Below are 26889 nucleotides of genomic sequence, written 5' to 3'. Positions count from 1 at the left end.
GATTGAATAGGAATAATATTTTAAATTATTTGTCATTTATTCGTCAATGTTAGAAGATTGTATACAAATTTTAATTTTATTCTAAAAATGCGAAAAACGTATCTTTTTTTTAACAATATTAAGTTTTCATCAAAATTTGGCGTCTACTTTATAAATTCCTTCCATAGTAATTTAAAATTTTGTCACATTTCATATTATTACAAACACTGAACTATGTAAAGTATGTAATATTGCAATCTATTCGAAAAGTTTCATATATTTTCCATAATTTTTTTTTGCAACTCTTTATAAGAAAAAAGGAATATTTATTGAATTTGTCTAGTGCACAAATCACTAAACTTTCTATAGCTGAATTCCTCTTTTCCCTTAGTAACAGTTTTTTTATAAATGTGTTGATCAACCCTCGCTGCAGCATGAGCCAAGAATGCCAATCAATTTGTGTTTGAGTGCTGTGGAAATGGACGAATAATTCGTTTGCTTTGCTTCACTTTGCTTTTGCGTTAGCGTTGATCTCGAGGGAGGGCAACGAAGACAGAGGGCGACTAGAACTTGGGCTGTAAATTGTGGTGCTCGATCGACAGGAGAATAAACAGAGACGGAGTAGGCAAAAGAGCACCGCGCCCTCCTCCACACAGAGAACATATATTCTAAGGAAGCTAAGCTGCTGGATTAGCTGCAGTCAAAGTGGCCGCTCCGCCGTCATGTGAACCATTTCTCACACATGGCCATCAGCTGTAGCTGGAATTGGAGTTGGAGTTGGAAGACAAAGCGGCAGAGATCGAAGATCGAGTGTTAAAAGCTTTGGCCAAGTTTGGGCAGGAAGAGGCACAATAAATATAGTGTGTGTGGGGATCTAAGCGACAGCTGGTCGCAGAGGGGCGTCCAAAAATAGTCCCTCTCTATGTCTGCATTTAATGGGCATCTTTTAATGCTTTCGTGGTTCTTCTTGTTGTTGTTGCAGGTCACACGGCACTGGGCAGCCCCAAGTATAGCTTCAGCACGCTGGAGTCACGCAAGTCGACGGGCCGCCAGCGACAGCGTTTTGTGCGCAAGAGCTCGCTGCCCCTGGAGGGAGGAGGAGCCGTACCCAACGGAGGAGGCGGAGGAGTTGGAGTTGCCAGCAATGGGCACTCAAGCAGCTTGGGCTTGTGTCGTGCCGAGAGCTTCCCCGTGCTTCTCGACTGCAGCCAAGGTGCCGGCATTGTGTTGGGCAACACGAGCAGCTGCGGTCGCGCCGTCAGCATTGCCCAGATCCTGCCCGATTCGGTGGCGGATCGCAGTGGCTGCATCCAGCCGGGCGATCGCATTGTGGCCATCAACAAGATGTACAGCCTGGAGGCGGTCGCCATGCGGCAGCTGCTCGAGGGACACCGCAGCAGCAACAATGGCGCCACAGCTGCTGCAAATTGGTTGGAACTCGAGGTGGAATTCGATATGCCCGATGCCGTGGTCCCTTCCAGCGGTGTGTTCAATGTGAAGCTGCTGCGCACCGGGAAATGTGGCCTTGGGTTGAGTGTGAGCGGATCGAATCATGCGGGTCTGGTCATTTCGGATGTGAAGATCGGCAGTCCGGCGCATCGTTGTGGCTCACTGCGACCTGGCGACATTTTGCTGGCCGTCGATCAGCATCCTGTGCAGCATTTCAATGTGGATGCGCTGCTCAAGGAGTTGCCCACACCGCCCACGGCCAGCGCTGACTTTACCACGCTGACCATCAAGCGTGTGGTGCTTCCAGACTTTCTGCCCAGTCCCAGTCCCATCTACAGCAATTGCACCACAGTTGTGCCCGTTGCTGGGGACAGCGAGCTCTACAGCAGCGCCTATGTGGCCAAGTACAACGATTGCATCTCGCTCAAATCGAATACGCCGCAGCCGGATTACTTTCGTGCCGCCAGCCTCGATGACACCGGCAGCCTGCAGTCGGTGCAGCTGCGACATCCCAGCGCTGCTCCCACGGCCATCTGGCCAGGAGGCGGCAATAGCTGCGCCAGCAGCAGCAACAGTCGCAGCTTTGCGGCGCCACCGAACACACAGAGCCTGACCACCGAGCTGCCCGAGGAGGATGACGAGCAGGACGAGCACGATGCGCATCACTACGGCGGCTACGAGCTCAATCGCTATGCCAGGTGAGTAAAGATAGTGAATGAAATAGAATAGGGTATAAAAAAGGTAACATAAAGAATATTATTACTTATTACTCTTTGAACTGCTTTAAAAGCAAAGTCCGTCTCTCCGTCTGCCTGTCAGTCCGTTTACAAAAGCAACCCGATCTCTGCAACTATAAAGTGTAAAGACCAAAATTTGCTGGCAATAAGCAGATGACAAACTATTTAAAAACTTATTCATTTTCAATTTCACATAGAGTTCGAAAGTAAAAGCGAACATTAATTGAAATTTAACTTAGAAGTTTATTTATTTTTAGTTTTCATAACTTTAGCATTAATAATTATAACACTATAATTGCAAAATATGTTGGCTAATATTGCTTAAGGGATAAAAGTTGTCTTGTAGCTCCGTTACGTTTTCGCTTTTAAGTGATCCAGTACTTACAACTTTTTGGTCATCGCTTTGCTATCGAAACGTTTCATTTCTAGTAATTACTTTGTAGTAGGGAAAAAACACCATTTCAACAGTTTTGATCACTCGAAAATATGTATATTATATTTGCTTTATTTGTAATCATATTCTTTCTGTTTTGTAGTAAGAAAGTTGTTTCATTTTAGTTGTTTTGAGTTGTCAACATTTAATGAGTTTAGCATAAGAATAATTATCTACTTCAGGACAAGAATAAAAACGTGTCCTCCAACTGGATGCTATAGTTAAGCTCAATTCGACTGAAATTCTTGAATTAAAATAAGAAACTGAGCTGATAACGATGGCTCAGAACAAGTTGGGACACAGCAATAGACTTTCCCCACCTAAAAATAAAATAATATTTTATAGTTGAAAGGTTTCTTACAAAAGAATTTATAATACAATATTTTATACAACCCTAACGTTATCATTGATCTATTCTTTCTGTCAGCGTTGACTGCACCGCATTGCCACCGCCGATGGAGAACAAAGTATATGGCTCGGCGGCCAGCTCGAGCAGCAAAAGCAGCGGCAGCAGTCTGCATCAGATCATCTTCACGGTACGGCTGGAGCCAAAGGGTGGACTGCTGGGCATCACGTTGGCCGGCAGCGAGGACATCACGAAGCCCATTACTATCAGTGGCTTGGTAGAAGGTAAGTAAAGTTACTTTCACACTTTAAGAGCTGCTTTCTAATCTTGTACATTCACTTCAGGTGGCATTGGACACAAGAACGGACAGATACATGTGGGCGATCAGCTGCTGGCCATCGATGAGCACTCGGTGCAGGGCATGCCACTGTCGCATGCCACCAGCTTGCTGCACAATCTCGGCGATCTAGTCGATCTAAAGATACTGCGCAGCCATGACATCAGCAACACATCGGCCAGCGGCGTTGGTTTGCCACAGGCTCAGGCGATCTATGCCAAGGTGCAGCGACGTCCGCGCAGTCCGTCTGCCAACACGGAGGCCAGCAATAGCAACAACAACAACGGCAGCAGCAATAACAATGCGAGTGCAAATAAGGATCAACAGCAGCAGCGCATCTTTCATGTCACACTTTACAAGGATAAAGTCTACGATGACTATGGATTCTCGGTGTCCGATGGACTTTACGAGCGTGGCGTGTTCATCAATCGCATTCGAAGCGGAGGCCCCGCGGACATGTGCGGCCAGCTGAAGCCCTTTGATCGCATCATGCAGGTGGGTTGCGCTTTGAGTGTATCTGACTTCGAATCGACTAATGAGAAGTTTCCTTTCAACAGGTTAATGAGATGAAGACGCAGGACTTTGATTGCTGCCTGACGGTGCCGCTGATTGCAGCTGCCGGGGATAAGATCGAGATGATCATGCAGCGCACGGAGTGAGAGCAACTAGAACAAACCAATTCTAATTCTCCATAATTCTCCATCTGCAGCCGGAGTAAACCAAAAGAACAATTCTTCATGCTATTCTATTCTTTTTTGAGAGATAATCTTTAACTAGTTGTATCTTAAGTCTTAGTGCTAAGTGCCATTTTGTATCTAACTTATGTCACATTTAGACGGTTAGTCACAAGTAATCTATAATCTGTAATCTGTAAACTTTAAATTGTAATCCATAATACGCAAATCCCGTTGAAACTTCCCCAACGAATAATATGAGCGACAATAAGATAAATGCCACCCAAGTGCCTGGAACATCCCGAACGAACACCTTGCCTTGCTTTTACCATAACCAAGAATCGCCATCTTGCATCTTTGAATAGCTCCTATACGGAAACTATTAACTATATATACACACCTACATATATTATTTTGTTTTATTTTTATTTTTGACATTGACAAGGAGTAAACAATAAATAAAATCAACCTAAAAACAACTACTGGCAAGATTTCTCCGCTTCAACAATATTTGTTTGATGGGGATTTGAAATACCAACCGAATTTAAATCAACAGCAAGCCAAAATACAGCAAACAACTAAGAAGTATAAAATATTAAAAAAAAATAAATTTTTTAAAATTGCATTTCTGTAAGTTGCTCTAAAGTTTCAAATTTAAAATTGGCGCGACTGCAAAATATTACATTCTTGTAGTATACTTTGAGGGGCATCAATGTGCATCGTCATTCCAATAGATGGCGCTACAAATTATGAAACTAAATTGTTTGATATTTGCTTGCTGCTGATTTATGTTTGCCTGGTATTTCACCTGGTTAGTTGGCACTTTTCGCGGCTTTCGCTATCACATTCAGTGATCAACACCATCAGTAATTGTTGCTGTAATTATTGAGTTTGTTGTAATAGTTTTTGTTGTAATAGTTGATGTTGTTGTCGCTGACTACCTGAAGCCGCCGCATCTGAAAAGTGTGAAATCATTATTTGAAATACGAGGCGAACATAAATCCGCAGCAAGCTGAAATACACCAAGTAACTAACAAGAATAAAAAAATTAAATAATGTACTTTAAAATTTTAACGCTTTTGCTTTTATGTCAGTTGGTTTAGAATTTGAATTTTGCGCGCTGAGACCACTGCCAAAATATTCCATATATTGTAGCATACTTTGAGGGGCATTAATGTACACCGTCATTGCAATAGATGGCGCTACAAATTATGAAACTGAATTGCTGTATATTTGCTTACTGCTGATTTATGTTTGCCTGGTATTTCACCTGGTTAGTTGGCACTTTTCGCGGCTTTCGCTATCACATTCAGTGATCAACACCCACAACAACAACATTAGTAATTGAAGGTTATGTAAATCTAGAAAGTTGCAATTGAAGTTAGACTCAGCCCCAAAGTATGCTACAAAAAATTTAATGCATCTAGATGCATCTGCAAGTTGTAGATAAATGATCCTAGCTCAGTCATATCCTGTCGGATATTGACGGGACTTGTTGCAATCGATTCGTGGGATCGATAACTATCGATTGGCATCAAAAAACGATGGTGTTATCTAAGAATCCAACACTTCAAAAATTCAGCTTCAGAGCGAGTAGAAAATGGTCGAAATTACAAAATCCTGAATATCTCGCAAAGTAACAGGACGATTTGGATGTCCTTTGGATGGTTTATAACCCTGTTAAATATAAATTGATTGACACTAATTTCAGCGTGATCCTGCCAAGGACTCTTGAGATATAGCTCATTTTTTCTAGAGCAAAAAGTCCTTTTATCTCAGCTGTTTGAAGGACTTTCAAGGGTATTGCTTTAGTTTCTGCATCCTTTCATAGCTACCTATCGATTTGGAAAAGGACATCCGAATCGTCCTTAAAATGGCGAAGTTACAGCGGAAAATCTGAAATTAGGACGATTTTTCTATGCCACCCCCTTGGAAAATTTTTCAGTAATTTTTTTTGTTTAATTTTGCAAATCTTTGAATGCAAATCGATACTGCTGGCATCTGTGAATACAAAAATGCATGTCCTTTCGAAATCCTTTCAAATCCTGCCGAGTTATAGCTACATTTAGGATAACTATTGACTTTGGCACATCCTCAAAGTATGCAACAAAAAATTTATTTGCACATTAAGAATTATTTGAGAAGTGATTGTAGCTCAGCCATTTCCTTACTCATTTTAACGGGACCTGTTACTTCAGAATTTGAATTTGGCGCGCTGAGACCACTGCCAAAATATTCCATATGTTGTAGCATACTTTGAGGGGCATTGATGCATGTACATCTACATCGCGGTAGATGGCGCTACAAATTAAGCAAATTACTTACTGGATTTCTGCTTACTGGTGAGCTATGTTCGCCTGGTATTTCACATCGTGAGTTTGGACTCTTCTGCAGTTTGTGGCTGCATCGTGTGGACAACAACAATAACATTATTAGAACTCGTTGCTTGAATGCCAATCGACAGTCCTAATTTGTTTTGACTCTAAAAAAGTGCGTGCCTGCAAGACCTTTAAGAACTTGTCCCAATTTAAACATTATAGGTTTATTTTTTACACCTTTTATTGATTCATATGATTCGTCAATTACATTTACACATAAATATATATAGGCTAATACTTGGCGCGATGCTGCGCGATTTCCACTAAACTTCTCCGACCTTATGCTGGCTGCTCTCTCTCTATGCATTTCAGTGACTTCCACTCCGAAATGCAAACTGCTTTGATTACTTTCCTTAAGCCTAAACATACATTGTACATATATATTTAGATGTATATTTGTTTATACTTATATATGCTTGATTCTTAATTATTATTAGATATAGATATTGTATTTGTAGTTGTTAATTAACAATTACAATCCATATCTAGATGAACTTGTGCTTCGAGTCTTTGAAGTTAAACTATGTAGATTTAATTAAAAAAAAAAACGTATTCGTATTATTGAATCGATATATGCATGCGCATGTGCAGATTTACATTTTTATAATTTAATTTATAATATATAATTTATTTGCATGCGCCGAGAGGTTTTGTCACAATAAAAAAAAAAAGAAATATATATATAAACATTTATAAAATAATAAAATATATAATATACTTAGATATCGAGCGAAAAGTATAAAATATATAATCAGTCATTTAAGTTATATAGATATAGATATACATATACAAATACACACATAGTTTATAAACTGTAGCTTAGACATAAATGTACATTTACGTTCTCTCTTTCTCTCTCTCTCTAAATATATATATGTACTATATATTCTGCATTTTTAGAGTTTAACAATTAAAACGAATTCACTTAACTATGCTTAGTTTTCCGCGCACACAATTGAATGCCAATGACCCCCCGCAAATATCGACGTATACGCAATATGTATATTTGAAACATGCATATACATACACATATATGAATATACATCAATTGTATCGTACTTAATGCTACACTTCATCAATTTGTGAGAGAGGGCACAAAAAAAAGTATGTTTATATTTCGTATCGTGTGGTGTCGTGGTATTTTTTTTTACTTGGTTTGTGTTTTGTTTTCCTTTTTTTTTTGTTTGTATTTTGTTTTGTGTGTGTTGCAATTGTCAGCTTATGTGCTACGAATTGCATTAATATGGCCTATACTTATACATTTAGAAAAGAACAAGCACATGTATTTTTCACCTACGTATCTCGAATACATGAAAAGCTTTTCATTAAAAAAAAACACATCGTAATCATCACCATTGTTGTGATCGCATCTTTGAGCTGCCTGATCAGTGTCTCTCTCTCTGTCTCTGTCTGTCTGTCTCAAGCTCTCTCTTCGAACATCGTTTTTCTTTTGTTTGTTTGCTTAGTGGATATGCTAATTGTTTTCATCAGTTGTTCATCTGGTCTACTCTTATGTCATCGTTTATTTTGTCTACTCTTTGTTCGGTTTAATGTTTTGCTCTTTGCTTTTGTTTTGCGTTCGACAACTGTTTGCAACTGATTGCATCAGTTGCACAGTTGCACACACACACACATACATACAGCTTCGTCTTCGCGTATTTCAAATTTCATCAAATTCATTTTATAAATTAAATGCGAAGGCAACGCGAGAACGAACTCAAATGAAATACATATTATTAGCGTTGTTGTCCATCTTGCGAGTGTCGTCGTCTCTCATCAAATATTTGTTATTTTTTTGATATATTAAATATAATGAGATTGCGCGCAAGGCTAAACCGGGCAGGGGACGGGACGAAATCCTATTCACATTCACACACTCATTCTCAGTCACTTTACAATCACACATTAAAAAAAAAAACTCAATCAATCAGCAAAAATTTACGTATCACAAGTTTTTGCTCTCGATAAATGCCAGTTACGAGCTAAGTAGTATTTTTTAGTATTAAAAGGTTATAGTTTGCAGTGGGCGTGTGACAGACAACGGACGTACGTGGGATACATAAAGAAAATAAGTTAATTAATGTATACTCATAAAAAAAAAATGTTGTACGTATGTGGATAATAATAATTCTAGGCTGGGTTGGGTCAGGTCAGTGGAACATTTGGGAAATTAAATGCTGTTCTTTAAAAATCTCAGATCTCTCGTCCTAGAAACTATAAATTAGATGGTACAGATACGAGCTACTATAACTATAAATTGTCCATATAGCAGCGCACCAGCAACAGTCAAACATGCGTCATACACAGACACTCAATAACGGATGAGAATCGTGGAGAACCGGGTGGAGATATTGGGCGTGAGATTCACTCTCTCTCTCTCTCTCTCATAGTCTCTTTTGTTTTGTCTCTTTCTCTGTTGTTAGACGAAAGTCTCTCTGATGACGGTGCTGCTGCTACTGTTGCTTAGATCTTAGAACTCGGTTGATTGTCAGACAAATGAGGAGAAGCCGGGCAGTGGCGCCCTCGATCTGGCCATATTATTGACAATAATCTGGCCACCATTGAGGCTCATCACTGCGCTGCCCTCTGGCTCGGAGTCCGTGTAGCTGGAATAGTTGCGTACCGGCTTTGTCTTCTTCCACGACTGACGCAGCGAATCATTTACATTCGCATAATGATTCACAAACGAATGTGGATCGCTGCGCACGCTCTCGTTCTCGCTCTCCGAGTGCTGTTAATAAACAAGAAGATTAACTTTAGTATGTCAGCATTATATTATCATTGAGTTGAACTTACCTGCGATGCCTCGGAGCTGCTCACTTCAGATGGTTTCTCGGTCACGCTGCTGTCATCGGGATTCTCGTCGTAGCACTTCAGACTTTCCTCATCACTGTGATAGGCCACGGAGGCGGGCGAGGGACGCGGTGGACTCTTGCCCAGCTGGACATTCGTGGGCGGACGATTGGTTGACTTGCGACCCAGTGTGCCCAAAGTCCCGCTGCGCAATGTGCCCACGCTGTTCAGTGTGCCCGTGCCGACGCCATGACGTGATCGATACAATTCCAAGGCAAGTTCCTGGCGCTCATCAATCGACATGGCCATTGACTCCTCCAACGTTTTCTGTGCCTCCTCTGCAAGAGAATGATATGTACAATTATTGTTAGTTTCCGCGTAATTTTAGCGTTCATCAGCAATACTCACGTTTGTACTTGTAGCTCTTGCTCTTCACACAGAGCACTGCGATGACCATGACAATGATGACGATCGATGTGGCAGCCAGCGAGACCATGAACCACGTCTGCCTGTAGAAGGGCTTGTGCTGCAGATAGCCATACTCCATGTGCAGCTTCGATGGCGTCAGTATCGAGTCCTTCGAGTACACGGGAAACGAGATGCCATATTGATTATAGGCGATCACCCGGAATGTGTAAGCTGTCGATGGCATCAGGATGTGGTAGCTGACCGTAAAGTCCTGCATGGTTCCTTTCTTTGTCTGCTCGATCTTCGTCCAGCGTGAATCGTCTGTGAAGCGATGCGAATTGTGATTAGATAAGTGTTTAGTATACTTAACTCTATAATTTCAGCTATTCTGTTAGCCTATTTGTAGCTCTTAAGTAAACATTTCGTATCTTTGTAAAGGACCGAATAAAGGTAATGCAGTTATGCGATATTAGGCATGTAAGTTTAAGAATATTTATAAAGCTTATAATATTAATGAGTTAATCAATGAAACTAATTGAAAAACCTTGATATGTATGATCAAGACTATTTAGTTTCATAATTTACTAGTTGTGTTCAACTCATCAACAAAGCTCAAGTTGAAAACATGGTTAATATATTTATACTGTAAAAAGTAATCGAAAAAGTAGTATCTTCAAAGAATTATAAAGCGTTTAATAAATTATCATTTCATGCAACAAATAAATTGTGCTTAAATTTTAAACATGCTAGTTCTACTAGCTCGTCTCTAGTTTCAAAGATAGTTAAAGTTATCTCATTCTAGTTTTCTAAATCTCTTATTAGCAAATTACTTTATAGAAGATTAGATTGCTTTTATGTTAAGTTATAGTAAGTAGAATAACTTAAGAGTACAACTTAGCAACTGCGATTGCGTAATACTTACACACAAATGAAGGTTCTCCTTTTTCTACGCAAGCAGTATAGATATAGATGTTATAATTTAAATTTGGAACCAGATCACCAAAGTAAGGAAGTAATTCAAAAGTAGCATATAAATCAAAAGAGAAATCAAGATGTAGAGAAAACCGATACCAAAAAACAAAACATACTCTAAGCAGTTTACTAAATAGATCAAGTTGAGATGAACTTACCGCGCTTCTTGGCTTCGATTAGATAGCCAACAATGGGACCACGACCTGAGGGACCATTGATCCAATGCATCTCTACACTGGACAAAGTTTTGCTCAATATGAGATCGCGTGGCGCAACCGGTGAGCCTTCTTGGGGTCCTGTGGTCACATTCTCGCTGACAGCGGGACCATAGTCGATGGTCTGGGCGCGCACAGTGAAGGTATAGGTGACCTCCTCCTCAAGGTTCTGCACACGCAACGTGGTGTTGGATACCTTCTGTTTGACCTGCTTGCTGAACTCTGTGGGCGAAGAGACAATTATAAAATAGGATTAGTAAAAGCAATTCCCCGTAGACTCTTAAGACACTTACTTTCATTTTCCTCGGTAGTCTCGTAGGTCACCAGATAGCCAAGTATTTCACCATTGAGGAACTTGGGTGGATCCCAGCTAACTTCGAGGCTCTGCATCGTAATGTCTGAGAAACGCAGATTAAGCGGCGCACTTGGCACACCCTGGAGCGTCTTGATTGTCACGGGAGCTGAGCGTGGTCCATCACCGGCGGGATTAAAGGCCAACAGCTGTATGCGATACTCGGTGTATTTGTCTAGGAAGACAAGACTATGCGATGTTGCCGTGGCGGACACAACTTCGATCTCCTCCTCCCATTTGCGTCCCACTTCGAGTGCTTGCGGTGAATACGTGACCAGGTAGAAGATCTTGTAGCCCAGAATGTCGCCATTCTGCATGCTCTGCTTTGGTGGCTTCCAGCGCAGACGCACCTCAGTGCTCGAAATGGGAGCTGCGTCGACGGCACGCGGTTCTCCCGTTGGCACCGCTTCGCCCACATACACAGCCGCTGGAGGAGTGGCTGGGCCAGGTCCTTGCGAATTGAAGGGCAGCACAACAATCTCATAGTTGCGATCCTGCTGCAGATCAGAGAGCACTACACTATTCACATTGATGCCCATCACATCTGTCTTGGGTGTCGACTGCAGTGCGGTAGGGAAGTCCGACAGTTGTTGGTATAAAATGCGATATCCTCCAGTAGCCGCATCGCCATTCCACATGCCTGTCTCCAAGGCATTCCAGTGTACGCGAACCGACGTTGTTGTGATAGGAACCACCTTCAATCCCCCCCACACCCACAGCGGGTGCCGCGGGCAAGGTGCGCACTAAAATGCTCTCGCGGCTGAATGACGACGGACCCAGATCGTTGGTGGCCTGTATGCGGAATTGATACGTTGTGTGCGGACGGAGTCCCAGCGCTGTGTACGAGCTGAGCGCGGGATCAACGCGTTCGGGCAATGGTTGCCAGGGACCCTCGTTCTCGCGCATCTGCACGGTATAATAGCGTAGAGGGGCGAAGCCATCGCGTCCTGGGGTCCAGCTGAAGGTGATCTGATTCGCTTGGATCTGACTGCGCGACACCTGTGGCTCTGATGGAGCCTGTGGACGATCACGATTGTTTGTCGTGTACACAAGCACAGTTGCCGTTTTGCCCCATCCCAGAAGAGTCTGAGCTGTCACACTGAAACTGTAGTAGCGTTCGGGTAGCAGATTTGTGGCCCGGAACGTGCGATCCGAGGCCGCTAACTCACGACTATAGTTGAGATTGGGAGCTGCCGTTCAGGGTGTAGGTCACTTGATAATGTCGAATTTCGCCATTGGGATCCTCGGGCTGGTCCCAAATGATGCGTGCCATCGAGAACGTCACATCCGGAAAGCGGACATTCGACGGTGCTCCTGGGGTGTCCTCAAAGGTCTGTACACGTATCGGAGGAGTGCTCAAGGCGCCATCGCCTAGGCGTGTGTAGGCCAAGACCTGAACGTGATAGACAACAAATTTCTTGAGCTCGGTGAGAGTGGTGGTGAAGGAACTGTTGTTCGGTATGGTTTTGTGCAGTACAGGCGCTGTGCTGGGGCGATCGGTGGCCGCATAGAACACCTTGAAGCCATCGATCTGTCCGTTGCGATGCTGTCGCGGCACATCACCCCATCGCACCACGACCGTGGTCGATGAAGTGGCATTCGCCTGCACATCCAACGGACCGTAACTAGGTGTTGCCTCACGAGTGCGTTCCTCGGCCGGATTGCTGGCACGCGAGCAGCCGACATCGTTGCAGGCAAACATCAGCACCTCGTATACCGTCCATTCTTCCAGGGCCTCAAGCACATGCGAATTGGCTGTGTGATCCTCGATGAAGACGTTGCGCGGTGCACTCTTCACAGCGCCCGCCATCTTGTCCATCTGGCGATAGCTAATGTTGTATCCTCGGGGATTGCCAAACCATTCCGTCTGCTGCAAGGGAATCCAACGCACACGCAACTGTTGAGCACTCATCGCACGCACCGTGACATTGAAGGGTGCGTGCATGGGACGCGCTTGAATGGTCTGAAAGTCCTTGGTGGCCTCCGAGGGTCGAGAGCTGCCCACCACATTGGTGGCACTCAACCTCAAGCGATACTGTGTGAAGGGCATCAGACCAGTTACCGTCAGGGTTTCAGCATCCGGATCACTAATCTCACAAATTGTGAACCAGGTCATGTTGCGTGCCGTCTGCGCTTCAACCTTCCATTTGGTGATGCTCGAGTTGCCGTCAAAGCCGGGCGTAAACTGCAACACCACTGAGAACGCCTCGATGTTGGACAACGCCAGACTGGTGGGGGCATGTGGCAGCACAGGTTCCACGCCCGATTGTATGGTTGCCGCTTTGGGAGCACCGCTGCCCATGCGTGTCCAGGCAAAGATCTCGAAGGCATAGTGTGTGGTCGCCTGCAGCTGATTCACCGTCAGCTGTGTGTCCTCTGCGGTCAGATTGACAGTCTTCATGGTCTCGGGACGATCGCGCACCTGATAGTGCACCGTATAGCCGGTGAGCAGACCGTTAACATGCCGAGGTGGTGCCCAGAGCACGGTCACCGATCGATCGGAGACATCGTCGAAGCGCAGTGCGGTTATTTCGTCGGGCACATCCTCTTTGGTCATCACACGCACCATTTGACTGGCGACGCCATCTCCGGGATCCGTAAAGCACAGCACACTGATGTTGTACTCGGCAAACTTCTCCAGGCCATTCAGCACGGTTGTCTGCTCGGCCAGCGGATCAATGAGACTGGGTGGCACGGTCATCATGCGTTTCTCCACGTTACGATACTCGCCATCGATTTGGAACTGTTGCCACGCTTGCAGTTTGTATCCCTGATTGATGCCATTGATCTGTTGCGGATTTGGTGGCGTCCAGCTGATCTGCACCGCTGTCGAGTTCAGGGCGAGCACACGCACATTGGTGGGCGGTGCTTCTGGCACGCCCTCTTTGGTCTTGATCTTCGAGCCCTCGGTGTAAATACCCACGCCCATGTTGTTGTAGGCTGCGATCTGGACGATGTAATCCTTCCATGTGATCAGCTCCTGTATGAGGAAATTGCGTTGCGCCTCGTTGGTGATGTTTTGATACGACCATGGCACATTGTTGTAACCAAATAGACGATAGCGCAAGATGTAGCCAAGTATTTGACCATTGCGATGCTCTTCTAGCGGAGGTTGCCATTGCGTAATGATCTCCGACATTGATCGCGCGGAACCAACAAATCCAACTGGCGGTCCCGAGGGGGCTAAGCAATGGGATTAAGGGATTCATTATTAATATTATAAATCAAAGGAGGCATTTTCATTTGGTGCACTTTTTTGGTGGCAAATTTACTTTACAGAAAAGATTAAGATAGATAGGATTTCTGTGATCTTTTTTATCGTTTTTAGGTTATATACCTCGGTGTAGTGGAAACTCTACGCGCATTAATTTGTTCATCAAAAGCGGGAGAGAACGACGACGATGCAGTTTATGACGACAACGATAGCAATTAGCAATTAGAAGTACAATATACATAGATATATATAGTAGGATTATATAGCATTAGTTTCAATGTACTCGTTTTTTCAAATATACAAAAGCGGTGGCAACGCATGCACTCGACAACCCTGACAACAGGCATCGAGGCACACACTGCACAAACAAAACACAAAACGGACAATGGAAATACAAACAATCGAAAACTATTTATAATCGTACAGAAAGTATATCGGAATAATAATGAGTAATTCAAATATGGTCAATTAGTTAAAGTAATGCCGTGGATAGTCAAAGAAGCTGATCAGTTATTAAGCAGTCTTTAACATAAGTTTACTCGTCAATCAAGTAATAATATCAATAAGATATACAGATCAATAAATATAAATATTCTTAGTAATAATCCGTAACTAATCATTAATAAGCATGACTGATAATTAATTGATAAATAGAACTGACAAATTGATTGCAGAGTCTGTCAATCAATCAGTTATGAAGTTAATTAACCAACATATATAAAATTATTACGATATACTGACCAATAAAAAATAATATAGTCAGTATTATTGAAGTCATAATTTTGATTGATAATTACGGCTGTAAACCTATTCAATCATTAAATCAACTGTTCTCCTCAACGTATCTTTGGCATTACAAGACTATCTACAATTCAAAAGAGCTTTTGTCAAATAACTCTTCTAAGAAATAGTAAAATAACTAAACAACACAAGAAATAAAACTGAAGTTGAACAAAAAAACATCTACTATTCAAGACAGGGGCACAGTACGAGTCCTGTTTGCCTGTGTCAACATAATATTAAGTCAGAATGTTGAATACTCACCTTCTTGGGGCAACTCGACGACGTTACTTGGCTCAGATGGCGATCCCTCGCCAACGCGATTCACGGCGCTCACACGAAACTGATAAACGGTGGCAGCCTTCAGGTTTTCGAGGAGGATCCAACGTTGATCGGCGGAAACGTTGCTCAGTTCGGTGATCCAATTGAGCATCGGATCGGGAACTGGACCTAAGAATTTTTCTGTTATGTTAATGTGTTGAAAATCGCAGTAGATAGAGAGAGTGAGAGAGAGAGAGAGAGAGAGCGAGTGGCGATAGTGAGGCAGTTAGCATGTGTGAGCGGGTGTGGTGAATTGTGATGAATTGTGGTGAATTGTGATGAAAGAGGTGAGAGTGAAGTGTTGTTGAATGTGTTTATTTACAATACGTGTCCAGTGTTGTAAAGTGTGGCAAAGTTAATGTGCGAAATAAGTGAATGAAAGTAAAATAATAAATACAAAATGAAATTAGTAATCAACAAAGTTTACAAAATCCAAAAAATACATTAATCAATATATATATGTATATATTTATATTTATAAGAGTATATACGATGTTATTATTATTATTATTAAATTATGAATATTCGTTACATGTTTCGGGTCACATAAGTTGTTTTGTCGCAGTTATTGAGATCATTATTATAAGAAAAAATAGCAAAAGTAGAATCAGAAAGAAGAAGAAAAAATTGAGAAAAAAATAAACAAACAAATGTATCAAAAATTATTGTTGATTTGATTGTTTTATATATTATTTGTCGTTACTTAATAAAACTTGCAGAGTTGCTCTAATTTTGAAATATAAAATAATTCAGAATTAAAGTTCGGTATTGATTTCCTCAATTTTTGTATTTCTTTTTCGAGTCTTTAAAAATTGGTTCTGTTTTCAGTCGCGTTGTAAACGGAACTGGGAATGTTTAATTGATTTTGTCTGCTGTTTTTCTGTTTTGCCGTGACTTTATGTTCAGTTTGTAGTTTGTTGTTTGGTCTGATGTGCTCAACATGTTTACAAATTATGCACAAAGAGACAGACAGAGAGCGAGGAGAGAGTGTGACTGATTGCGCCACCAGGTGGCCAACAATCTGTCCATCTGTCTGTCTGTCTGTCCGTCTGTCTGGCTGTCTCTTTGCGTATGATAAATCAAAAATCCAATACCGCATAATCCAATCGCATTGAAACCCCAAAACCCAACAACTACGATACGATACGATACCGATACCGATGCGTTACGTTAACGCCTAACCCAGATATCGAGTGAAAATAATAACAAATAAAAAATGGTGAGACGGGGAGGGAACAAAAACAACAACAAACACTTACCCACTGCGGAGACCTCGCGTCGCTGGATAATAAATTTGGATATTGGACTGTTGCCATCGAATCCGGGTGTCCAGGACACATTGATGCTGCGCTGCTGCGGCTCAGCGAGACGCTCCACCTTCACATTGCTGGGCGGAAACGGCAACTCAATGACGCTGAGGCGCGATGAGCGCGTCTCATTGCCACCAGGCGAGGTGACCACACACGCATAGCTGCCCACATCGCTGGCCCGCACCGCCTGTATCTCCAGCTGGCCATCGGCCTGCACGCCAATCCTCTGCGAGTTGCTGATGGGCGCCATCTGACCCTCGCGATACCAGTCGATATTATATGGCACACTCGGGTCACTGGACACCTTGCACTGCAGCGTTGCGGTCAGGCCAAGCAATACCGTTGTGTCCACCGGCGGTTGTATGATTTGTGTCCGAACTGCATCCAGAAAGAAGAGAGAGAGGAAAGAGACAGAAAGAGAGAGCGTTAAAGAGCTGTACAGATTAAAAGCGACACATTTGCCAGTGACACTGCCTACGGGGCCAACAAGAAAAACAACATAAGGGACACTGGACACTGGACACGGGACACGAGTCCCGCATGACGTGTAGGAAATTAAGTTTTAAAGCCTCACACACACATACATACACACACACACATTCAGTTGTCGCCGTTGTGTGTGCAAATATGCATTATATTCTCTTTTTTTTTAACATGTTCCCATTTAAAAAAGGCTCGGCACAAAAGGGTATCACAATTGTGCAGAGCAGCAGGATCATAATAGAATTCTAGGCACAATTGTCTGATACTCTCTTATATAAAAGAATTCTAGGAAAACATTTTCTGATACTCTCTGATAAAATGGGATTCTAGGCAAAGTTGTTTGTCCGTTTAGCAACACTTGAGCTCCTGATAAGTTGCTTGAATCAATCTATTTCAAAGTTAAGTTACTAGCTTAACTCAAGCATTACAACATTTCGAAAACAACTAAAGAAAGAAAGAATTTTCAATAAATAAAACTAATTTGCCTGTCAAGACTCTTTTTGTTTTTACTTTTCGAGATTTGACAAACTAAGTTTACTCACATTAATGAAAAATAAAAACAAAATATATTCCAGAGTACAATAGTTTTAAAAAGTTTGCAGCTCTGTCTAAGCCTAAATTCTTGTAAAGAATGTTAGGACTAAACAATAATTATATAAGTAAGAATAAAAAAAATTATCTGTCTTGATTTTATTTACTTATTCAAGCTAATTTCCAAGTAAAATAATACAGCTCACTGAGTCGAAGTCTCCAGCAGCCAGCATTATCTTTTTTGTAAACAAAACTTAGTATTTAATACTTGATTTAATATACTAAATAAATAAATAAATATAGTTTACTATTTTACTTGATAGCTGGCAAAATTAATAAATAAAATCATATAGCAACTTGAAAGCATTGCAGAGCTAAGCTTATTTAAGATATGTTCATATGTTGAATACTAAGAGTAAAACAAAAATCAACTAATAACATAGCCTGAATGTCTATATCTATAAGATCTTCTAACATTGATGAATAAATGACAATAAATTTAAAATAAAATATTCCTCCTTCTCAATCGTCTTTATGAAAAATGTAATTTAAATTGAAATATTAAGTGGGAGTCTTGTCATCGAATGAATTATTTTTAAAAACTATCGAAGGTCTTAGCCGCTCTGACTTTTCTCATTGCAATAAGGAATTCGTTTTCGTAATATCAATAAAATCACATAATAATAATAAATAATAATAAATGAAATCATGCTTTAAATGAAAAACAAAACATATAAATAATAAAATGCTCTTAAGCTATTCTAAAAACTTAACAAATGTCATTTTACTCGCAGCAAGCTGAGTTGTATTTGTCTTTAGTTCATAACTAGCTGTTAAAGGGTAACTTGTAGTCACGCATACCCCACTGCAGGACACTCTGTGTGTGTGTGTGTGTGTGTGTGAGAGTGTGCTGTTATTCTATAGACTCGTTGTCGGTGGCTTTTCAGTCACTTGGCCGCGCCATGCATCAAAAGTTCAACGCGCTCGACCAGACTTTGTTGGCCAGCCTCGCAGTCGCAGTCGCAGTCGGCGTCGTCGTCGCAGTCGAGGTCCAACACTGCACCCCTTTCCCTTAACCCCCATCTGCAATGGCTTTGAGTGTATTTCGTGGGCATCATGTTAAGCTTTGGGCTTGTTGGTTGCGCGTTTGCTGAATGCAGCCTCGTTTGCATATAGTGTGCACATATTTTTGATTACCTTTCTCTTGCGTCGCGTTTTATGCAGCAAACAAAACCGAAAAACAGAATAGCCAACACACACGCACACACACACATAGACACAGACATGGCTGTAAGAGGCAACAACAGTAAATGCGCCGCTTTTGCCAATTAGCCAACAATGAAGGACCTTTTAAGCGTGCCCCATTCACAAAATTAATAAAAAAATCAAAAATGCAATAAAAAGAAAGAAATACACAAAAAGCGAGCAAAAAATATGTAAATTGAAATACCATTCGGAGTCGTTATCAATATTAATCTGGTTTGCTGGCATTTTAATTTGAGCTGATTTGATGCGTTGCAAGTTCATTTTGGTCATCATGTTGCTCTGCTGCAATGTTGTGTGCGGGGGCACAGTTGCAGTGGCATGTTGCACACTGCCAGTGGCTGACTGTGCGCATTTGTGGTTGTGCCACAGCATTAACAACAACAACAACAACGGTAACGGCAACGGCAACTTCAACTTCATTATCAGTGGCATAATCATTGTCATTGCCATTGCCATTATCATTGCTGTTGGCATTATTATTGTTGTCGCTGTCGTTGTGGCTCTTGGCATTTTGTCATATGACATTGTTGCGGCTTTATTGTGTGTGTATGTGTGAGTGTGTTTGTGTGCCTTTGTGTGTGAGTCGCACATATGTGAAAAATGGGAATAAACTCGTTTACCTAATGGCACTTTTTACCATCTTACTCCCCCATCTTTACTTTAAGAACATTTTGGAAATAAGCAAAAACTAACTTGCGAAAGTAATAAATATTACAATCATGCAGAGTCTGCTCGACTTGCAGATGCCCTGCACATGAAATACTCTTTCTTAAAGTTACCTCAGTCAATTGCATGAATAGTATTAAATCTGATTAATTATTGATAGTATTAGAAGGCATTTCAAATGTCTCAGTCAATCAAAGAAAAGGTAAAGTGAGTTACGGGGGGGAGCAAATTAATTAGCTCAACATAATTAAAAATAATTGTCAATTAAGTGGACCTTAATCGGTTTCGAATCTAGCAAATTGTCATGAATAAACAAATATGCACACAGCTGAGAAAAGAGTGCGGACGGAGGGGGAAAGGGGAAGAGATGGAAAGTATGCTTTAGAGTCGAGTGTCAACATCTCTCTTAATTATGCGCTGCTCTTTGAACATCAATATGTTTTATATATAGTATTATATATAGCAACTAATTTGATGACAACTTAGCATCAAATTAATTAATTATAGTTGTAGACAAAAAGAAGATTACTTTCTAGTTGTGTTTTGCTCTTTGATAATTTAGATCAAGAGAAGTTGCAGCCAACAGCTGTTAAAATTCTCACATCCTTCTTATACCAACTAATCATAAAGTGGAAGCGTTTTATAAGTCTACGAAATTTTAGAACTTATTCAGAAATTTTGCAGAAAATGACAATCTTAATGTATATTTTGAACTTAATAATATATCGTTATACCAAATATGCAGTTTGGTATATTCCTGAAATGTGTGTAGTCTAATGGTATATTATAATACCAAATAGACATTTCGGAATATAGAATATTTTCAATTTAGTGGTACATCGTTACACCAAGTATATATTATAGTATATTTCATTATTTTGGTATATGACATATTGACATAACAAACTTTTTATAATGTATACTTTTGGTATTTTTTTACTCTATGGTATATTTTCAATTTAATGGTATATCTTTATACCAAATATACTTTATGGTATAAACTTCTGTATTTCGAAATTTTGCATATCATTATACCAAATATACCTTATTGAGTAGTATGGTATTTTTGCACTAATTCATTGCGATACACTTATACCAAATATACAGTTTGGTATATTCCTGAAATGTGTGTAGTCTAATGGTATATTATAATACCAAATAGACATTTCGGAATATATAATATTTTCAATTTAGTGGTACATCATTATACCAAGTATATATTATAGTATTTTATTATTTTAATATATGACATATTGACATAACCAACTTTACATAGTGTAGACTTTTGGTATTTTTTACTTTCAATTTAATGGTATATCTTTATACCATATACACGTTATGGTATGTATTTCGGTATTTCGACATTTTGTATATCTTTATACCAACTATACATTATATTATAGAATATGCTATTTTTGCACTAATTCATTTCCACACAGTTATACCAAATATATACAGTTTGGTATATTATATTTGTGTACTTTTGGGAATATTAATTCAGTAGATTTTCGATTTTCGCTTCTATTAAAATTGGGAAGCTTACATCTCAAAAGCTGAGCACACTCGACTGTAGCTACGCAACTTGTTTTTTATTTTATTTATTTATCGCTACAAGTATAAGAATCCCTAAATATTGTTCCCTTTGGAGTTAGTTAAACTGCTGTTGAACTTTTCTATTTAGCTTCTCTCACTTTCCTACTGTATTTGCTATGCATTTCCCCTTTCTCCCCTGTTTTGTTGGACTTTTAGTTGCATTTATATACTATTTAAATCAATTTGAACAACAGTTGCAACTAGTACTATGTAAGTTTTTTTTTTGTTTTTCTGTGCATGCCCATATCAAGAGTTACGCTGTTAGATGCAACGCGAAGCATTCAACTGTGTGTTGGCCATGTTAACAAGTTTAGTTAAATGGTTTTGCGTTAACTTTTGCGCTGAAAACGATCAAACAAAAAGCGCAAGCTGCGAGGGAGGATGTTAGGGGAAGGGGCCGGGGGCGGGGTTGAGGGAGAGAACTAGTGAATTACTTACCCAGAACACCGAGGTAGGCCTCGCCCTTGACCGTGCCCGCCTCGTTGGCACGCACACACATATAGAGACCCGCATCGGAGGAGCGAATGTTCGAGATGAGCAAATCGCCCGATTCGAGGATCTGCACACGACTCGACATCTCAACCAGTTGCGTTTCTACGGTACATTTAGTTGGTTTGGTGGTAGTGTGGATTTTAATTCGGGCACATATCCAGAGCAAGCAGTAGTTAGCATTGTTTATATAGGGTTAGATTTTAGAGAGAAAGAGAGAGAGAAGATACAACAACGAGATTAGCTTTGGAGATAATACACAATGGAATCGATAGCTTACAGCTACATGCAGACAAAAAAAAAGATAATTATGTATGCTTCTACATATATTTTAGTTTCAGTTCGTTGCGTGTTATTGTGATTACATATTTATGCACCACTTACCGTTATAGATCCAGGTAATGTTCGGGTTGGGGGCACCGACAGCGCGACACGAGATGGTCGCATCCTTGCCATCCAAAGCGGTCACATTTTGTGGCGGTTGTTCCATCACTGGTGCGGAGGCTGTGAAAATGGCCAAGTGACCGAAATGTTGTGGGTGAGTATATTTAGTAAATTCAAGTGCCACAATTCGAGTGTCAAATATGTACTGTGTGCGTGTGTGTGTGTATATTTGCTTATGTATTCAAGAGTCAAAGATAAATAGAGTCTTGTGTATACAATACATATAACACATACACTCTACTCTCTACTCTGTTGTTATGTTTTGCTTTGCTTTGCTTGTTACATTGTGCCATCGACTGTGTCAATATTTGTGTAGGTGTTGGTGTGTGTTTCGGTGTGTTAGTGTGTGTGAGACTGCGCCTAGTTAGGCATGAAAAAGGTGTCGAGAGTCAACGATATCAACTGAGTTATTGTTGTTGCAACAACGTGCAACAATCTCGCAACGCCATCAATTATGCACTACGCTACACTATATGCTACACTATGCAACACTGGCAACATGCGTACTTGTTGCAACACAATCACAAACACATTTGTGCACATCAATAATTCTACGATACCGAAGACAACATGCAGTGCATCACATTAATTATTCGAGTGAAAGCATTCAAATTGTTTTCATAATATATTTATAAATACTAGCAAGTATTACTTTAGATTACTACAAACAAAAATATTATAAATAAAAAAATAAATAAATAAACAAATGTATTCTTTTATTTGTGACAACGCGATTAACAACAAAATAAACTGATTATTTATTTTTAAATACAAATTCAATGTTGTTAAAAAGTTTGTCAGCAAATTAATCTGTTTGTAGAATCGTTTTAATTTGCCAACAAATAAAATTCTGTGCTCAAAATAACTTCAACAAAATTTCAGCTAAAGCTAATTTAATCGAGCCATTCATTCAGTTGAATACTGTTACAGAAAAAAAAAATGAACGATAAAAAAAACATATGCTCTCTTCACACAAAAATAAATTGAATTTGCTGCATGCTAAAAGAGAATTAACTGTGAATTAAATATTCGTTTTGGAGTGAATCGCAAAGTTGAAATGTTTCAATTGCAAATTATCGCCGTCTCTCCCCTGACCGTTGTTTAATTTGATTAAAATTCCACGAACCGCGAACAGTTGTCTATTAAATGCAATATTTAGCTAGTTAAACGACAATTAACTACTGCCAACAGAGAGAGAGAGAGAGAGAGGAAGAGAGAGGGGGGAAAAAGAGTAAGAATGAGTGCTATGTCCATTATTTATTAAATGGCTCACAGTCCTCCGCCAATATCTTTCGCATTTCTTTGTTTCTCTCTCTCTCTCTCTCTCTCTCTCTCTTTTTCTCGCTCTCGTTCACGTTTTTATTTTTCAGTGTTATTGCCAAATACCACGCGGCAGGTAGCCGAGTTGTTGTTGTTGTTGTTGCTGTGGCCGTGGCTCGAACAATCGCAGCAAGAGTAATAATGTAATAATTTCATATGATGAAGCATTCATTTTAACTCCGCTTATGTAAATAAGTGCATAAAATTACAATAAAAATTGCTCTGTGTTTTCTTTTTTCCCCATTAAGATATTAAGTGCTGCCACTGTGTATGTGTGTGTGTGTGTTTGTGTGTGTGCAGCTATCGACTGGGAAACGCATGCTGAAAAGTAGGCAACGAATTTTTGCAGTTGACAAGTAAAATTGTTAAGATATAACGACGAGCTCACAACAGCTCACGGCGGGTGGATGATTAAAAAATATTTATTTAAAGCACATAAATAAGAGTGCCATAAGCATGCAGAATGCTCGACGCAAAGTATATCCTTAAAAAAAAAAGTGTTCTTTACTATACGTAATATTTGCAGCATGACATAAAAGCTGCCCAGCTACAGAGTATTTTATTTATTAATGCACATTTGAATAAATTAAACCAACAGTTGATATTAAAAATATAAACAGAAAGCGAGAGAGAGAGAGAGAGAGAGAGAGAGAGAGAGAAAGCTGGTTAACTGTTGAAATGAGGAAAGACTTTTTCTCAAAGAAATTAAATGAAATCTATATTCGCGCAATGCAAGTTGAAAAAGAATTAAATCGATGGCAACTTTAAAGCTGCATTACGATATTAAGTAAATATGTTAAATGCTTCAGAGAGTAAGTCAAATATTTAATCGAATTGCGTTTAATTAAGAGAGATCCTCGACACTTTTTTACACTTTTATTTGCTGAACTCTTTAGATCTTTGGCAACAAAAACTTGTGCCGAGTTTATGTAGAGTAAATAAACACGTAAATCAGATGATTTTACGCTTTTGCGAGGAGAGTGCAAATAAATCATGAACTTGAACTTTAACTTTAACTTTCACGAAAATGTGAAACTTTGCCCGAAAAGTTAAGGAATGTTCTCTCTCTTCAGCTGGCAGGCAATGATGAATAGTATGGGAACATGATAATGATGCCTTGACATGTGAGAGACGACGGACTTTAATCCGAATCGTTGGTTGATCGATCAACTAACTAAGGAATTACCACACAACGTTTTTGTGTCGTTTGCCATAATCGAGGCCAGAGGTCACTGAGTTAATGATGGAAGCACTGAGTGTGGAGGTTTGTCGTTTTTTTGTGTTAACGTGTTAAAAGTGCTTAAGCGGGTAACACGACAAAAAGTAACTGGCAAATGGCAAATGGCAAAGGGCATCGCCTCATTTCCCCTTCTCCTTGGGGGTTCTTTTGCTTAGGCGCCTCTCGCTTTAGAGTGTGCACGCAAAGAGCGTATTAAAGAAACGTGTGTTACAAGTAAACTTTTTTTTTTGGGAGAAAACTGAGAGAGAGATGAGAAGGGTAAGGAGATGCAGAAACTGTGTTGCAATTGTATCGGCTGCGCGTTGCAGACATTAATGCATAAAAGGGGCGATGATAAATTTGTCGTGAATGCCACACACATACAGAGCACACTGACAATCCTCGAGCGCGATTTATGCGCTGTGCAACGCGGCGTATGCGCAATGTGCCGCCATTGTTGCTGTTGCCGCTGCTGTTCTCCGCCTTGTTGTCGTCTGCGTAATTAATTTCAAGTTGACCCACTAAAGAGTCCACCTCAACTCAAGTTAAAGCCATAATAAAGCGCCTCGCAAGAGGGGAATCGAGAGAATGGCGTGCACCGGCGATAATTGCCATTACGCGATTGTGCCACAGTCGAAAGAAGGGAGAGGAGAGAGTAGATGGGGGGGCACGAAGTCTTTGCAATTGATGAGAGTACGGCTGCATAACATTTGCATGGAAATTGTACTTCTTTTTCTTTTCTGCCCCAAGTCTTTGCCACGCTCTTTACACAAACTGTGGCAAATCTACGACTCTCTATTACCCCTTCTCTCTCTCTCTCTCTCTCTCTCTCTCTCTTTCTCTACCTTAATCGCAGGCCACTTAAATGTTGGAAAAGGCATTATTGCCTGCAAGAGCGACACACAAAAAAAAAAAAGGAAAAGAAACACAACAAAATATAAAAAGAAAAGTAAATAAAATAAACCACTTAAATAAACATCATATTGCAGGCAACAACGAACTCGACTCGATTACCTCACTCGCACTGCTCTTGTGGAGCGAAAACAATTAACACTCGAGCAAAAGTGGAAAATTTAAAAAGCCAAGAAATTTGCTTAATAATAATTCCCTCAATTTAATGCACCTTAAAAAGTCTTTAATTATAATCTAAAAAAACAGAAAAGTAAGTAAACAAATTTCGAAAAAGAACTTATGCCAATAACCAATTTCAATTCTGAGTTTCAACTGATATTAAAAAATATTCCAAAAAATAAATTCCAATAAAGAACTAAATTAATCGAATAACAAATTCAAAAATTCAGAGTTCCAAATGTTGTTAAACAAAATATTGAAAAGGAAATTAATAATGTGAAACAAATTAAGGCAGCATTTTTATCGAGCAAATTTAGATTCTGAATCCAATTGTTATTAAAAAATATGTAAAAGATATATGAAACCTAAGAATGCAAATCAAAGAAATCCAAGACTGTTTTTGACTCTAGCAAAACTTCAATTGTTATATGTAGAAATATAAATTTTGAAAAGAAACTAAATAATGTAAATAAATAAGTAAAACCTGATTTTTCACTTACAACCAGCTCCATATGAACGTAAATTTCTGAATTTGAATTGCATTAAAAAAAAACAAATATATATATAAAATACAATTCAAAAACAAAAGAAATTATATTTCGAAGATGAAGAACATAAAGACATCTATTTGCCCCCACTGAATTTCAATTGTCATAAGCAGCAAATTCAATTTTGAAAAGAAACTAAATAAATCTTAATAAAACAAAGAAAGTAAAACAATTCGAAGCTAAGCAAAATGGCAGAAAAACGTAGTCAGCTTTATGGCATAGAAGTTGTAAAAGTGAAGTAAACAATTTGAATCCAGTTTAGCGTGAGCTTCTGTCATTTCTTTAAAATAACTTTGGCTCCTTTCCCCTTCCCTTTGCCGTTGAATGATCCTTTTGAGTTTATTGCTTTAATGTCTGTTGTGGCAGCAGCAGTAGTAAGGACAAGGAGAAGGAGGAGCGTGGAAAGTTGAGGTTGAGGGTTAAGCTGCCAATCAAACTTGAAGTTAGCCCACAAGATGGCCTGCTTCAAACAGAGTTCAGTTTGGTTCTGAGTCTGAGCTCAATCTGTGTCTTAAGACTTGTGCGCACCATGTGGCGCCACCTGTTGTTGGCAGTCAAGTG

The 26889-nt window shown here is 40.0% G+C and overlaps 2 protein-coding genes across 3 annotated transcripts in view; one reads left to right on the top strand and one right to left on the bottom strand.

The window, feature by feature from the left end:
• The window catches only part of LOC132796353 (glutamate receptor-interacting protein 1), a 30801-nt gene extending 26361 nt beyond the window's left edge, over positions 1-4440 (top strand). For both annotated transcript variants that reach the window (XM_060807499.1, XM_060807498.1), the window contains exons 7-10: positions 962-2126; positions 3026-3228; positions 3289-3776; positions 3839-4440. In XM_060807499.1, coding sequence (XP_060663482.1) covers positions 962-2126; positions 3026-3228; positions 3289-3776; positions 3839-3940 — 1958 coding nt within the window. In that variant the 3' untranslated portion in view covers positions 3941-4440. The remainder of the gene's footprint in view (positions 1-961; positions 2127-3025; positions 3229-3288; positions 3777-3838) is intronic.
• A 2568-nt stretch (positions 4441-7008) lies between these two features.
• The window catches only part of LOC132795106 (protein sidekick), a 112886-nt gene continuing 93005 nt past the window's right edge, over positions 7009-26889 (bottom strand). The window contains 11 exon segments of the mRNA XM_060805584.1: positions 7009-9064; positions 9130-9464; positions 9535-9855; positions 10665-10943; positions 11015-11780; positions 11782-12255; positions 12257-14256; positions 15332-15517; positions 16648-17076; positions 21676-21831; positions 22111-22230. Coding sequence (XP_060661567.1) covers positions 8822-9064; positions 9130-9464; positions 9535-9855; positions 10665-10943; positions 11015-11780; positions 11782-12255; positions 12257-14256; positions 15332-15517; positions 16648-17076; positions 21676-21831; positions 22111-22230 — 5309 coding nt within the window. The 3' untranslated portion in view covers positions 7009-8821.

This window comes from Drosophila nasuta, chromosome X, assembly GCF_023558535.2.
Source record: "Drosophila nasuta strain 15112-1781.00 chromosome X, ASM2355853v1, whole genome shotgun sequence".
Taxonomy (NCBI): Eukaryota; Metazoa; Arthropoda; class Insecta; order Diptera; family Drosophilidae; genus Drosophila; species Drosophila nasuta.
Note: the sequence above shows the minus strand (reverse complement) of the source record. Positions and strands in the feature narration are given on the sequence as shown.